This window comes from Malaclemys terrapin, chromosome 6, assembly GCF_027887155.1.
Source record: "Malaclemys terrapin pileata isolate rMalTer1 chromosome 6, rMalTer1.hap1, whole genome shotgun sequence".
Lineage (NCBI taxonomy): Eukaryota > Metazoa > Chordata > Testudines > Emydidae > Malaclemys > Malaclemys terrapin.
The window spans coordinates 70,977,658-70,993,300 of NC_071510.1; the positions used below are offsets into that span (position 1 = coordinate 70,977,658).

Here is a 15,643-nt window from a genome sequence, read left to right on the forward strand (position 1 = left end):
AGTGTTGAGATGAGTTCCTGTCTGCATCCTGTAAAACTTGCCCATACCGGTATTGCCCTGGCCTCTTCTTTTGTCATTCAGTGTTGCACGCATTCTAAAACAATATGCATTTCCTCTACTTTTGGAGGCGAAGCCAGACTTTGAGGCACCTGCTCCCCTACTTGGTGTAAACTTTGCTTGTGCCAATCAGAAACGAACACAAACAGGTTTTGGGCCCCGTTCCCTTTGACACTTCTATATTGTCATAGTTGGTACTTTATGGGCCTGCCTGCCATGTGCAGGCAGGGAGAGGAGAAAGAAAAATGAATCCTGTGTATCCTGTGTACACCCGTAACCGAGCCTGATCACCTCGAAGCCTCTCTCTCAGCTCACGTGTTTCAAACAGAGTTTCTACGTTTGCAGGTCGTTATGCGTTGGTTTGTATTTGTAAGTATCAGTTATTACTAATTGCTGCATCTTTGTTTATAAATATTGTTAGTAGATATTTTAGTCATTGTGTGTTTTAAGTTTCATTAACTCTATTAGCTAATCAAACGCTGCTCCCTTACCCTTTGTAATTATCCCCAATAAAACTTTAAATTGATTAATTTGTGTGTGTGTGTGTCTGCAGTTTGCATCGTGACCCATACTCTCCTTGCATCCCTTACCAATATAGTCTATTGCCACGTGCAGCCTAAATAACAGGCCTGCATTTTCTTTCACCCCTGCGTGCCCGTGGCAATCCACATGGCGTCACGAACAGGATGCAAGGGAGTTGGGCCATGCCCGTGGCATGCTGCAGACCGCGCAGATGATGAAATTGAACAGTTCCAATATTTGCAGTTTCACCTTTTTACTAGCCAAAATTCGACTGATCCAAAAATAGAATGGATCTGTTCCCTTGGCTCGGGTAAAACTCTATACTGTACCATTAACCCTGGCACATACGGGATGCCTCCTTCGGTGCCACCCGAGCTTTAGGTGTCAGCCAGCCAATTGTTCCCTACAGCCTCAGTGCATGGAGACTGCGGAGAACCTCAGTGCTGCAGATCCCTCTCAGCTTTGGAGAGAGTGTAGCCGCATTGTTAGAAAATCCGGAGGTACCGTTTCCAAATTGATTCCCCCACCTCGGGTAATATCTGCTGATCCGGCACACAAATTATTATGCCAGATGATAAAAGAATTAGATTTAATTAAGAAAACCAAAAAATTGCGACCCGATGAATATAAATCTGAGGATGTTTCCACCGTCCTGTTTAGCATGATATGCAAGGCCCTCGATCTGTGCTCTGTCCTCCACGGGGGCACAATGTTTGCAGCTAAACAGCCCCAGGCTCTCCTAAAGATGATAATGAGGAGAAGACAGAAAAGGTAGAGCCCATCACTACCTCCCCCTCCCCAAGTCCCTCTCAGAAAATTTTGCCACCCCCATATGAAGCTCCTAAAACTCCTCTGTATCCAGCTCTGCCAACAACCCCAGAATTTACTGAATCTGAAACTGTAGCAGAAGCTTTGCCTATTGCGATAACTAAAACTAAAATAGATGCACAAACAGGCAACACCACGCAGGTTACTGAACTGCGAACACGTACTAAGGCCGAACTTAAAAAGTTTTTAAAGGAAACGCAACGAAAAGCCGATGAGGCACCAATGGTTTGGGTCGGGCGGCTAGCCTTAGAACACGGAGGAGAATTGGTGGACCGTGAGGAGGTTGGCATCTTAGCCAAAACGGCCAATTGGGCATGAGGCTTCCCGGGTCATGCTTTATTAAATAATCGCATTTGGCCACTTACCACCCCGGCAGCTGCCATTTTAGCAATGCAAGGCAGTTTTAAAGGATTGTATATCCCCCTGGGAGCCTTAGTTATGGGCAATCGCAGGAGCTTCCATAGCCCTGTGGGATCCACTACAAAACCCACTTAATTTAACTGTTCAACAGCAATTGGTAGCCACACCCTTTATACATGTTACTGATCCCACCCAAATTCCTGTCTCAGCAGAGGCAGTTGATTTAGCATTAGAAGCTGCCCCTGGAGCTGACACCGATGCCATGCTGCACTTGCATGCGGCTGTTCACAGATCCATCTTAACGTTATTTGAAGTAGTTAGTAAAATTAAGTTGTCACTGCCGCCCCCGCCTGTTGTCCTCCTAGTTGATTCGCCACCAAAAGACCCTCCAAAGAGTCAGTTTAATCCCCAAAAATATCCTGAGTGAACTAAAGCTGAGTGGGCACGATTTGGCTTCCTTCTTAACAAAGGAATCCCCAAAGAAGCCCTGCATAAAATGTCAGGCCAAGAGCAGCAAAATATAGCCGAACAGCTAGGCTGGAAAAATTGGGAGGACTATGTTAGGTCAAAAAACGAATAGGGGCCGGATGCTGCCCGGCCCAAATTAAAGATCCTACCGATGAATGCCCATACGCCACCCTGTTAGTTAACGGTGACACCCCCACCTCCTTTTTATTAGACACTTGAGCTCAAGTTAGCATTATTGAGCCTAATGTTCCCCACTGTCCTACTGGCTCCTTTATGTTTGTTCAAGGCCTCAATGCAGTACAAGAAAAACCCGTGGTTTGGGTTAAAATTGCCCACGAAAAATACGTAAGAAAAATAGAAGCCTTGTTAGGATCAAAAAATCTGCTAGGTGTCTCAGATATTAAAAAATTTAAACTGCATAATCAAATTCTGCAAGCCCTCCCTATAACCGTAGGCGATCATTCCCCCTATACCCCCGAAGTAGTTAACTCCCAGCCATGGAAATTTTCCCCTATCCCCACAAAATCCGAAGGGCTTCCCCTTATTGAAGCTTTGCTCACTCAGCTTCTAGAAGAGAAAAAGATAGAAAGGGTTACTGCATCCACCTTTCTGTCCGCGGGTTGGGGTATTCCCAAGCCCGGCGATCCCTCTAAATATCGCCTTGTCATTGATTATAGACAAGCTAACAGCCGTGTAAAGCCTATCACATTTTCCAGCTCTGTCACCATTCCAGAAATACAGCGGCAACTAAGCAATGCAAGTAATCAGTGGGCATGTACTCTTGATTTAAAAGATATGTTTTACCAAATCCCACTCCAGGACACACAAGGAATCTTAAATTTTGCTTTTAAGGGCGTCCAATATAAATGGAAAGTCTGCCCACAGGGGTTCTGTAATTCACCTGCATTTGCATCGTCCCATCTCAATATCACATTACAAAAGGTAAAACCCCTACAGGATGTGTCCGTGTTAGCCTATGTAGATGATATTGTCATTTGTGGGCCCAATCCACAAGCAGTTCAAAGTACCACCCAAATGATAATAGATGCATTAGAAGCAGATGGGTGGCAAATTAACAAAACAAAGAGCCACCTGCAGGCCAGCCAGCAATTCTCATTCTTGGGACTCCATTTCACTCCCACCACTCACACACAAGCCCCAGCCAGCGTATTAGACCCTTGGACAGAAGCCCCTCCAAAAAATAAATGAGAGCTTCAGCAGCTACTAGGTCTCCTTAATTATCACCGCCAATATATTCCGGCGCAATTAATTTCTAACCTAGAAATCCTACAAAGCTCTCTCTCTTCTAAACGCTCCCGAGAAGTGTGGAATGCATCAGCACAAAGAAGCTTAGAGAAGCTAGCTGGCTGATTCGCCTCTAACCCCCCCCCCCGCCCGTTTTAATTCCCAAGAACCCCTCAACATTAATTTATCACAAAATACCATGTAGGGTTCACTGTATTGCAACATGGTAATGCCATTTACAATTGGGCCCATCACCTGTCTGGACCCCAGTATAACTATGGTCTGGTGGGAAAAATGCTACTGGTTGCGTCCAGTGCTCGTCACTGGTCCCAAGTCCCTATCCCAGGTACCTTGTCTGGATCACATGTTCATTTAATCCCGTGGCTTACAAGTACCCCTCCACCCGAGTTTCATGGCACTACTCACACCTGGCAGCTTCTATGTTTCCAAGTTGAGGTAGCTTGGAAGGCATGGACCCTAACTCCCAGCGATAAAATCTTAGCCCCCCCCATCTCACCAACCGTTATGCATTGAAGCAAAATATGAACCCTGGGTTGTGTCTGACGGGGGCACCTCACCATCCCCTAGGGCGGGAGTTCTTTGTTCCACATGTAATTACTTTAATGTGCAGTTACTGCCCCCCTCCTGCTCCGCACAAGAATGCGAAGTGCAGGGCGTTCTTTTAGCTGCCCAGCATGTTGCTAATGCCCACTCTGCCAACAAGCAAGTTGTTTTAGGTATCGATTCTCAATTTTGTTTAGATATTTTAATTGAGCAAGCCTATCCCTCAGCTTTTGTTAAAATGTGGGACCAAATTTTTGCCCTAATTCGTAAATTCTCTCACCCTTGGTTCGTTACGCACTGTCCCTCTCATCGACCAGACTCTAACCTCCTGCATTCCAGTCTTGATCAAAGAATGAGAGAGGTCTCCCAAGTTCATATGGCAAATCCCGCCCCACAGGCCGACCCGCTGTTGTGCTGGCTCCACGAAGAATGGGGACACTTACCACCCACAAAATTGTACAGCCTGTTATCTGGATTTTCTAACCAAAAGTCTGACGTTAGCCGCAGTCAGTGCGAGCTCATTGTTCAGTCCTGCTTGCAGTGTGTGCAGGTAAAAACTATGAATCGTCCCCGATATGAGCGCTCTGCATACACTGCAGAACACTTTGCCCCAGGTAGTACGTGGCAAATTGACTTAATAGGACCCCTGCCAGGTGCTCGTCGTTTTCCAAAAGCCTTAGTTACTGTTGATCTGGGGTCTCGGCAAACTTTTGTGTCCCTCTTACTAAAACCAATGCTGCTTCTGTCGCTGTGGCTCTTAAGCAAACAGCAGCTGCCTGGGGCACTCCCACTGAAGTCCAAGCAGATGGTGGGCCACCCTTTACCAGCAAAAGCATTGAACAGCTCATTTTTGGATGAGGGGCTTCCTTTCACATTCATACTCAAAGCAATGGTGTGGTGGAGCGAAAAATCGCAGTCCTTAAGACTATGCTGCGAACAGCAAACCCCAACCCTGATTTTAAAAACTGGAGCTCATTTTTACCCCAGGTACTTATCGCACTCAACAAAAGTTACTCTCGCTGGCCTCACATTTCACCTACACCTAAGTCGCCTTGGTCCCCATGTTTAACACCGGCCAACTGGTTTGGCTTACAGAACCCCAAGCCTCCGGCCATAGAGAACCTATAAAAGCCACCATTCTCCAGGCCGGCAAGTACCCTAACACCTACTTAGTGGCTACAAGTACCCCCGGTGACAAGCTAGTTCATCATAACTGGCTCAGCAAATGTAGTTCTTAATAAACAAACTAATGCCCCTGAGCAGGGCTCGTATTATTCTGTTTTACAGGTTATGCTGCTCTCCCTCACAACATCTTTGCCCACAGAGCCCTTAGGAGAAGGTGGACTACAAACATGGTTCGCCGCCTACTGGGTACAGGAGGTCAGCGGAAACCAGTCCCTGTCAGCGCTGAGTCCAGAAGATTGTCTTGTTTGCTCCACTCAGTTCTCACCTAAATATCCATTACCCTTTCAGTTCTCACCTAAATATCCATTACCCTTTCAATTTGTACCAATAGTTTATAATTTTTCTTCGTTTAATATTTCTAGTGTGAATTGTTCTTCCCCCTATGTGCAGTGGGCTGCTTCTAGTGTTTGGAATAATTGTTCTTCACAATTTAATTCTTATGTGTTTCCAGTTCTTAATGCTTCAGGTCGAAGTGATCATAGCTTTCCTTTAATTGAGAGTATTAGAGTTCCAGCATCTCATTGTTGGGTTTTTGTTGGTAATAGTTTAACCCCAGCCCCTACTTGGGTTGGTACTTATTCTAACTGTGCTATGTGGAGTTTCTCTTATGCTAATACCTCCCTAACTAAACCCACTCTTAATTTTACCTATCCCCCTCCCATTAATTGTTCTTATCATCTTAATTATAATATATTTTTTGGAACCTTCTATACCTCCATAACACATACGTATCTGTTTCATGCCCAGCATATGCATCATGCTGAGGCTGCATGTATCAATCGTGCATCCAGCTTTTATTTTGTAACCAATAATGGGTGGGGCCATACCACAGTTTCTTCCTTAAGACCCAGTCATTTTTGGATTTGCGGTAATGTTGCATTTGCTGTGCTTCCTCCCAATCCCCGGGGTATATGCACCATTGGCACCCTGTATCTACAGGGCGGAGGTATTTATACCTTGCCATCTAGCCACTGACACCATCGTAGTACCCACTCTTTTTGGACTCGTTTGCAAACAGCAGCTTCCTCCCTGGCCTCCTCTATTGTTAGTTTTAACCCTGTTGGTTATATGATGTTACATGATCAAGTGCTGTTTCAATCCCTTGCTATTGAAATGCTTGCTAATACTACGGGCAAGGGCCTCTCCTTAATTAATCAGCAGTTAAATTCCCTTGTTCAGTATAGTATTCAAAATAGATTAATGATTCAATATTTGTTACAATCTTCCTCATTTTGTACTAAATTTGCTGAAGTATATCCCGACTTTGCTGATAAATGCTGCGTTTCTTTGCCTTCTATTTCTCCTAATTTGTCCTCAATTGTTAAAGACCTGCAAACGTTGAGCTCTACTGTCCGAGAGTCACGAGAGTCCTTCCAGTTTTGGTCATGGCTCGATTGGCTTGGCCTTGTGCCCTACAAATCCTATTTCCAATCCCTGTTTGTGTCCCTTCTAGTTAGGCTCGCTCTTCTCTGTCTCGGATGTGCCTTCATTAAAGCCTGCATTCACAAGTTTGTTGCCTCGGCCTACATCGTTTCCACCCCCGAAGCACATCCCCTCGTAGGTGGGAATGAGGAGTCGGACTCGGAAGTTTAGGTTTTCGGCCTAACTATTTCGGCCAGGGCACGGAGGCATGTTGACATGAGTTCCTGTCTGCATCCTGTAAAACTTGCCCATACCGGTATTGCCCTGGCCTCTTCTTTTGTCATTCAGTGTTGCACGCATTCTAAAACAATATGCATTTCCTCACCTTTTGGGGGCGAAGCCAGACTTTGAGGCACCTGCTCCCCTACTTGGTGTAAACTTTGCTTGTGCCAATCAGAAACGAACACAAACAGGTTTTGGGCCCTGTCCCCTATGACACTTCTATGATGTCATAGTTGGTACTTTATGGGCCTGCCTGCCATGTGCAGGCAGGGAGAGGAGAAAGAAAAATGAATCCTGTGTATCCTGTGTACACCTGTAACCGAGCCTGATCACCTCGAAGCCTCTTTCTCAGTTCACGTGTTTCAAACAGAGTTTCTACGTTTGCAGGTCGTTATGCGTTGGTTTGTATTTGTAAGTATCAGTTATTACTAATTGCTGCATCTTTGTTTATAAATATTGTTAGTAGATATTTTAGTCATTGTGTGTTTTAAGTTTCATTAACTCTATTAGCTAATCAAACGCTGCTCCCTTACCCCTTGTAATTATCCCCAATAAAACTTTAAATTGATTAATTTGTGTGTGTGTGTGTGTGTGTGTGTGTGTGTGTCTGCAGTTTGCATCGTGACCCATACTCTCCTTGCATCCCTTACCAATATAGTCTATTGCCACGTGCAGCCTGGTAAATAACAGGCCTGCATTTTCTTTCACCCCTGCGTGCCCATGGCAATCCACAATGAGTAATTTCACATTGGAACATGTGACAAGGCTGTGAGATGGAGTTTGAACCAGGAGTCTGGTCAGTATTAGCAACAATTACATTGCCCCAAAGAAGGCCTAATTGGTCAGGAGTGTATCCAATTATTAGGCCAGACTGGGGTTAGGAAGTCAATAAGCTAATTAACCTATCACAGGCCAGTGTTTAAAAAGAGCCAGGGGGGAGAGAAGGTAAGTGAGAGCCTGGTCAGGGGAGTTGTCTGAGTTTAGACCCCTCTCAAACCACTGCCCCACACATACAGTGTAAAGGGGTAGGTGCACTGATATATATTGGGGGAGAGAGAGAGACATTGTAAATAAAGGACAGGCCAGTGTTTACAAGCAAGAAGGTCTCAGAATGGTCTCAGGGGAGAGGCACGAATACAGGAACTACACCCTTGTCACAGAACTACTATTTGTAGTGGATCCCATCTCTGACAACTTTTAAAGTAACATTTAATGTTTTCTAAATTATATGCTCTAGGAATTATTTTGTGGATGTTTATAACCATGTTATACACAGACTAGATGATCACAATGGTTCTGACCTTGGAATCTATGAACATTTTATTTTAAGGTTGTAAACTTCTTCGGGGGGAGAACCATGTGTTTCTCCATTTTTGTACAACATGAAACCCGCTATTACTGTGTAATATTACAGGAGTTCTCAATCTTTTTCTTTCTGAGCCCCCCTCTCTCCCCAACATGCTATAAAAACTCCACTGCCCACCTGTGCCACAACAGCTGTTTTTCTGCAATATAAAAGTCAGGGCCAGTGTTAGGGGTAGCAAGAAGGGCAATTGCCAGGGCCCCAAACCACAGGGGGCCCTGTGAAGCTAAGTTTCTCAAAGTTCACCCATAAGTGGAGGGGCTTGGAACGTCAGGCTTCAGCCCCATGCGGTTGGGCTTCAGCTTTCTGCCCTGGGCCACAGCAAGTCTAATGTTGGCCCTGCTTGGCAGACCCCTGAAACCTGCTCAGGACCCTTGGACCTCTGGTTGAGAACCACTGTAATATTAGACTGCATATTGCCATCTCTGAATGGCAGTTCAGAGCACTTAATTCAAAACCTGAGTATGTTCATGAAAAGATGAATATATGGTACATCCTGCATGCCATTATGGTATACATTTTGACATGTACAAATTATATACACATCTAACCAGAAATAGAAAATATCACCTATGTACAACATAGCTAACATGGCAAGTGGAACTGTAACTTGTGCATTTCCTTGTGATCTTAGCTATGCCACTTTTATATGTCAATGTAGATTTTTTGTATTTCATATACAATTTTTTTTTTAAAAAAAGAGAAACTGCCTGCTCTTAATGGTAACATTTAAATGGTCCCAAGTAGCCTTTGAAAATCTCATCTCATGGAGGTAAAGTGGTTTCCTACCTCTGTTATTTCTATTTATCTGGAGACCACTATCTGTTGAGTCTGGGTTATCAGAGGAGTAGTACACCAGTTGTCTTTGCTGTTTGATTCAGTTCTCATTAATATCACTGGTACAATTCCTGTTGACTTCAATGGGTGCTGGCTCTGGACTGGGCCCATTCTCTAAATAAATATTAGAATTTGTAGATTATTGTAGAATGTAGCAAATGTTAGAGACCCTGCAACAAGAGGGGCTTCAGTGACCCATGCAAATGTGTGGGAGAAGGTTCTGCTGTGGTGGGGGGACACTTCCGATTCTCATGAGGGAATTTAGGAATGAAAATTGTAAAGCTGAGCTGAGGGTTGGAGAAGAGCAAATTAACATTTTAAAAGGTGTGATCTAGGGAATTACAGACCAGCAAGCCTGTACTTGGTCAATTGGTTGAAATGGAAAAAAAAATCTGCAAGATCATGATGTGATAGGGTCTAATATGGTTTCTGCAAAAGAAAATTGTCACTAATCTCTGAAGTCTTTGAATGTATCACAGTAATGGTTAAAGAAGAACTGCTTGATGTAGTTGGGTCCCTCCCCACAAAAAAGGCTTTTGACAAGATTCCTCACAAAAGAAACTAACCAGTTGTGGGATGAGAGACAAAGGTTTGTCATGTATCAAGGGTAGGAATAAACAGTCAATTTGCATCATGGCTAAAAGTTAACAATAGGGTGCCTCAGTATTCTGCACTAGATTTGGAAAAGGGGGATGACTAGGGATGTAATAATTTGCAGATGCCTAAGATAAATAATTGTGTGCCAATTCAGAAACAACTGTGAGAAACTTTGAAGGAACCTAAAAAATGTAGATGAATGGGAAACGTGACAAATGAAGAACATTGTTGATTAAATGCAAAGTAATGCACAGTAAAGGAGGAAAAATAAATTACTCTGTATACATTACAGGCTTGTAAAAGGAACCTCACAGATCATCAAGTCCAGGCCCCTGAATATAAATCTATTAAGCTCCATCTTAAACCTAGTTAGGTTGTTTGACCCCCATAATTCCTAGGGGGAGGCTGTTTGCAGAACCTCACTCTACTGATAGTTAGAAATCTTCTTTTAAGTCCCAGCCTAAATGTATTCACAGCCAGTTTATACCCATTTGTTCTTGTGCCAACATTAAGCTGAAAGACAAACAGCTATTCTGCCTGCCTGGGGTTGACTCCTCACTCCCCATCCCATGTATTTACCCAGTCAAGCTCCATGGATTCCCCATACAGTTGACATGTCAACTCTATTGGAAGAGAGCATAGCGGGGCCATAGGAGAGTAAATACAGCCCCAAGTGAGCCAGGTTTCGACTCACTTTTGACTGTCAAGCTTTACAATTTTCCACTACCCATGTCTTTTTGTTGGGTCTCCCTCAGCCCCTCTCCCCCCCAGTTTTACTTGCTATTAAAGGGCCACTATCCATTTAATATCAATTGGCCCTGCAGCAGTCTGACAGTAACAGCCTGTTGAATGCCAAGCCAGCTAACAAGTATATACAATAAAACTGAGCAAAGTGGATTAGGATTTAACTATACCCTGCTAATATCTTAGCAGCTGCTGTCCAAAGACTTATGCACATATTTAACTTTATTCATGCCAGTAGTCCTACTGACTTTGATGGGACTACACACATACATAAATATTTGCAGGATCAGGGCATAAGCATGGACAGTTAATGTTATTTTTATCCTCTAAACCAGGGGTTGGCAACCTTTCAGAAGTGGTGTGCCGAATCTTCATTTATTCACTCTGATTTAAGGTTTTGCATGCCAGTAATACATTTTAACATTTTTAGAAGTTCTCTGTCTATGAGTCTATATTATATAACTAAACTATTGTTGTAGGTAAAGTAAACAAGGTTTTAAAAACATTTAAGAAGCTTCATTTAAATTAAAATGCAGAGTCCCCCAGGTGGCCAGGACCTGGGCAGTGTGAGTGCCACTGAAAATCAGCTTGCATGCCATAGGTTGCCTACCCCTGCTCTAAACCATCTCCAGCCTGCCAATGTGCAAACGTGGGGGCAAATTGTGCTCTGTCCCCCCCCTTTAAAAATCTTTTTAAAAGAAAATGTATTTTCTACAATCCCATTGCTGCAGGGTGGCTGAAGGGATTTTACTGAAATCCTCTTCTCCCCCCCCCAAAAATCTTCAAGTCATACCGTCTAGTGCTTGGTTGGGGACACTGAGTGTTTTTGGGGGAAAAAATGTATTATAAAAGAAATTGTTTTGCAACCTTGTTCCAGCTGTAATACACACCCTTTTACCCGCATCAAAGAACTTGCTAACCGACTGCAGAGTAGATGACTTAATTCATGCCGGTGGTTAGGGCCAAGCGCTAGTATGACACGGGATTTGCGAGCAGCGTACTAACTCTAGCGGTGCATGCACAATACGTAGCTGTTCCCTTGGGGTTGATGGCTCATGCCTCCAGCCTCAAAGAGAAGGCAAGAGGATCCTTAAAGAGTTTTCTGCGGGGCGCGTCCTTCAGCGCGGTGAGATGCTGCAGCTCCATCCCCAGCTTAAGCGCGTGCAGCAGCATCAAAGAAGCTCGGGGCGCCTGGAAAGGCTTTTAAAGTTGGGGAGGCAGCCGTCCCCGCCCCCCTGGCTACTTATTGGCCGGGCTGTGCTCATCATTTCCCCGCCAGGGAAAGGGAGGGGCCAGCGACGCCGCGGAGCTTGGCTGCTGCCGACTGCTCTGTACACGGGGAAGAAACGTGAGAGTGGCTGCTGAGCCAGAGAGCGGCGGCGCGTCGGTGCGCACTCGGGCTCCGGGAAGCGCCAGGGGAGAGGAGAAGGACTTATTCCCCCAGCCGAGGAGCAGCAGCCTCCCCCGCCGCCTGCGATTTCTGCCCATGACAGCAACATCTCTGCCCGCTCCTTTTTAAAATTATTTTTATTTTTGCACATTTGCGTAAAGTCTTTGTGTTTTGTGTTTGCTGTTTTTCTTCTTCACGCCCCTGCCAAACAAAGAGAAGGGGGGGGCTCTGGGAGAAGACATGCGTTCCGTCAGGAAGAGATGGACTATCTGCACGATAAGTATCCTCCTGATCTTTTATAAGACAAAAGAAATAGCAAGAACTGAGGAGCACCAGGAAACGCAACTCACAGGGTAAATGCAAAGCCTTGACTTGTAAGGATTTGACAAAGGAAAAGCAGCGTGTGAAATTTAAATGACTCAGGCTCTTTCTTACTCTTCCTCTCTTTCCCCCCACCCCCTTTCCTTGGTTTTATATTCTAGCATCTATTTCAACTTTGCGTTTATACGCGTGGTGGTTGCTTTCATGTTCAAATGATAAAAGCAACCATCACTGCAGAATGGTCTCGCAATAAAGAGTTTGTCTTTGCTTTTAGATTTAAGGAGAAAAAGTAAAGTGTGATCAGAGGTTTGTTAAATACCCCACGCCCCACAATGGTTGCTTTTTTTGTGCGCAGAAAGAGGCTGAAGGAAGCCGGTTACTTTTAAACGGGAAAGGGTTGATCAGTGTCGTGTAGTTTTGAAACGGGTGGCACATTAGGTTTGTTGTTTTTGTGATCTAGTCAATAACACATTTTCTAAGAAGGTTAGATGGAAAAAGCTTTTTACTGAGGAGCTGGGACACCTTTCTGGTGGTTACACAGGACATAATAATAAAATCAAGTTATGTTTCGTTTCCTGGCTTGAGTGAGTGAACAATAACAAGGAGCTGTCTCTTTCTGCCTTTGTTGCTTTGAAGTTTGTATAGCAGATTGTCATAACTTTGGTGATGGTTGTTATTGCTGGTACACTGTTCCTCGGGGATCCGAGAATAGATTATAAAATCCCCTTCACTCTTCAGATGTTTCCTCTTGCAAACCTTTTCTTGCACTGACCACCGCCTGTTTCTTTCTTCTCCCGATTTGTGATTAAAACAAAAGCAAAAGCTGCTTGCTGTCGTCCTCTTGGGCTCTTGGTTTATTTTTGTCTTTAGATACTCCATTATTTTTTTAAACTTGAAACTAACGCGAAGAAGCTGGTTTCTTAGCCAAGTCTTTGTTTCCGTCCACCAGAGATGATTGTCAGCTTTTAATTCTTTCATGATTTCTTTTTAAAGAAAGCCATGGACTGCAGAAATGCGATAACGCAGCGGAATTTTATTCTTGGTTTTTATTTGTCACCAGAAGCGTAAAATCGATTTTTTGGAAGCATTCGCAGCGGGTTTTTATTCATGAATGTTTGCACACGCCCAGAGCTCATTGGTTTGGAGGCGCAATATAAATGCAAAGCAGGGTTACTTATTGTGAGGGTTCATTGGGAGTGGAGGGAGAGGAAGAATAGGAGATCCCCAATGAATCATTTACAGGAAGGAGACAGCTCCCTAAAGGGTGCATGGCAAACCTCTGCCCCCGTACACGTGCCCCCTACGAAGGTGCCATGTGTGAACGCGGTGAGGCTGTGGAGGTATTACCTAGAGTGGGCATGGCCCTCTCCGTATGTGCATTTCTATCCATGCATACAATATGGTTCCGTTACCCATGTGCGGCTGGTGTGGCTGGGAAGGAGTGTGTGTGCATATGTGCGCCCCGGAGGATGGAGAGCCAGCCGGTGGCTGGTGTGCGTCCTTCTGCTCCTCACTGCCAGCCTGCCAGTGCCTCGGAGAGGTTTGGACCAGCCGCTGGCGGGCACCGCTGTGCTAGTGTAAAGGAGGCGATTGCATCGCTCCCCCGAGCTCCTTTTTATGCTGGAGGGAGGCGAGTGCATCGACCCTTCCCCACCCTCATCTCTAGCATCCCGTTTCCAAGTTCCTTGACAGGTAGCTATGCTGGAAGGAAGCCAGTGCATCGCTTCCCCCTTCATCCCGATCAGGGTCCCTGACAAGCAGCTGTGCTGCTGGAAAGAGGGGCGGACATTGCACCGCTGGAGCACCTCGCCTGCTCCCCCTATGCCTAGTTGCAGGGACCATGACAAGCAGCTGTGCTCAGCTGGCAGAAAGGTTGCTGCCGGCGGGCTGGAGCAGCTGCAGCAGCAGCAGCTCCAGGCAGGCTTTGTGGTTGCCTCGTACGTAGCGTGTCTGAAAATTTGCATTGCGAGCGTTTCGCTGCAACTCGACAGGAAAAGCGCTGCTCATCTATTTCAACCGCTGAGCCGAGCCTGAGCCTCAGAAAGAGGCAAAAGAACGGAGCCTTTGTTAGCGCAGGCAGGTTGCCCCGGTCCCCGAAAGGAGCAGGCACAGTTCAGATAGCAGGGCTCCTCCTCCTTCATTAACTCCACTAATTACAGAGCTGGGGGGGCCAGGCAAATTGTTTCACTCCTGCCAGGCTGCAGCGAGCTTGTTTCTTCCTTACCCTGCTTTTTTCCCCCCTTTCTTTTTTCCCTCCCAACACAGAGTTAAGCCTGGGAACCCCTTTGTATTTTATATGGTTAATAATGTATTATTTGTATCACCTTTATAAAGGGACACATAACTGGGCTATAACTTTTTCTGTCTGGCTGCAATTTGGTATATTAAAATCTCAGGTTTAGTATAGTTTCTTTACAAATGTAGGTATTATAGATACACACTTCACTCTCAACTCCTTTTCCCATTTACACAGGATCAGAGGTGCCCATAATCCCTCCCCACTCCTTTTGGACCATATCTTGGCGTTCCTTTCTCTTCAAACTTCTCTTGATGTCTTTGTATGTATATGTATATGTGTGTGTATGTGTGTGTATATATATATGTGTGTGTGTATATGTGTGTGTATATATATGTGTGTGTGTGTGTGTATATATATGTGTGTGTGTGTGTGTGTGTGTGTGTATGTGTGTGTGTGTGTGTATATGTATATAAAGCTAAATGTTTTAATTGTGGTCCCAAGAAGACATTTCAAACTAACTAGCCTTCTTTCTCATTAGCTTATTAAAGATAAACACATCTCCTAATAAATATATATGTTTATATAAATATAAACATGTATCCTAATATAAGTGCTTTTTGGGGCACATATAACTGAAAGTATTTAAAATCAGCTAGAAAGTAGTCCCTAACTGTTGTAATAAGACATAAAACCGGTGTCTGAGTCCATGATTTTTAGTGTCTAGCAAAGTTATGAATTTAAACTTCTAGGTTTGTCTCTTTGAAGGTGGTGTGTAGGTTTCCTTTGAGGGTCAAGAACTGTTTTCACCTACATAGTTCTTGTGACATTTGATGCCCTGCATGAGGTATACCAACATCCTATGATAGGCATATGTAAGACCTATGGGACTTGAAAGGTGTGTTGTTGGGGTGTTGATAATCATAGCAATGGAGATCTGTGTTCCGGTTTTGCACCTGTTGTTCTGGCAGGGTCTGGTGCTGCTTTGAATTGGTGTGTCCTGGTTTGTGGGAAGCTTGCTTCTGATGATTTTGGTGAAGTTGGGGGTTTGGTTGAAGGCCAGAAAAGGGGTCATGAAAGATTTCTTTCTGGAATCATATTGGGCCATATTTTATCCAAGATTCACTGTTTGGTTCATTGATATTAATGGATATTGTATATGGCCAGAGAGTTTAATATATCTCTAAAGTCAGGAGAGTCAGCATCAAGGTTGATGCTTTAAGTCCTAAATTGCCCTTTGTCTTTAAGTGGATTTCCCACTACATCAGTTGTAGTTCCACAC

The 15,643-nt window shown here is 44.5% G+C and overlaps 1 protein-coding gene across 1 annotated transcript in view; it reads left to right on the forward strand.

The window, feature by feature from the left end:
* The first annotated feature begins 11,784 nt into the window (after positions 1–11,784).
* The window catches only part of ST8SIA4 (ST8 alpha-N-acetyl-neuraminide alpha-2,8-sialyltransferase 4), an 86,644-nt gene continuing 82,785 nt past the window's right edge, over positions 11,785–15,643 (forward strand). Inside the window, exon 1 of the mRNA XM_054031246.1 lies at positions 11,785–12,157. Coding sequence (XP_053887221.1) covers positions 12,045–12,157 — 113 coding nt within the window. The 5' untranslated portion in view covers positions 11,785–12,044. The remainder of the gene's footprint in view (positions 12,158–15,643) is intronic.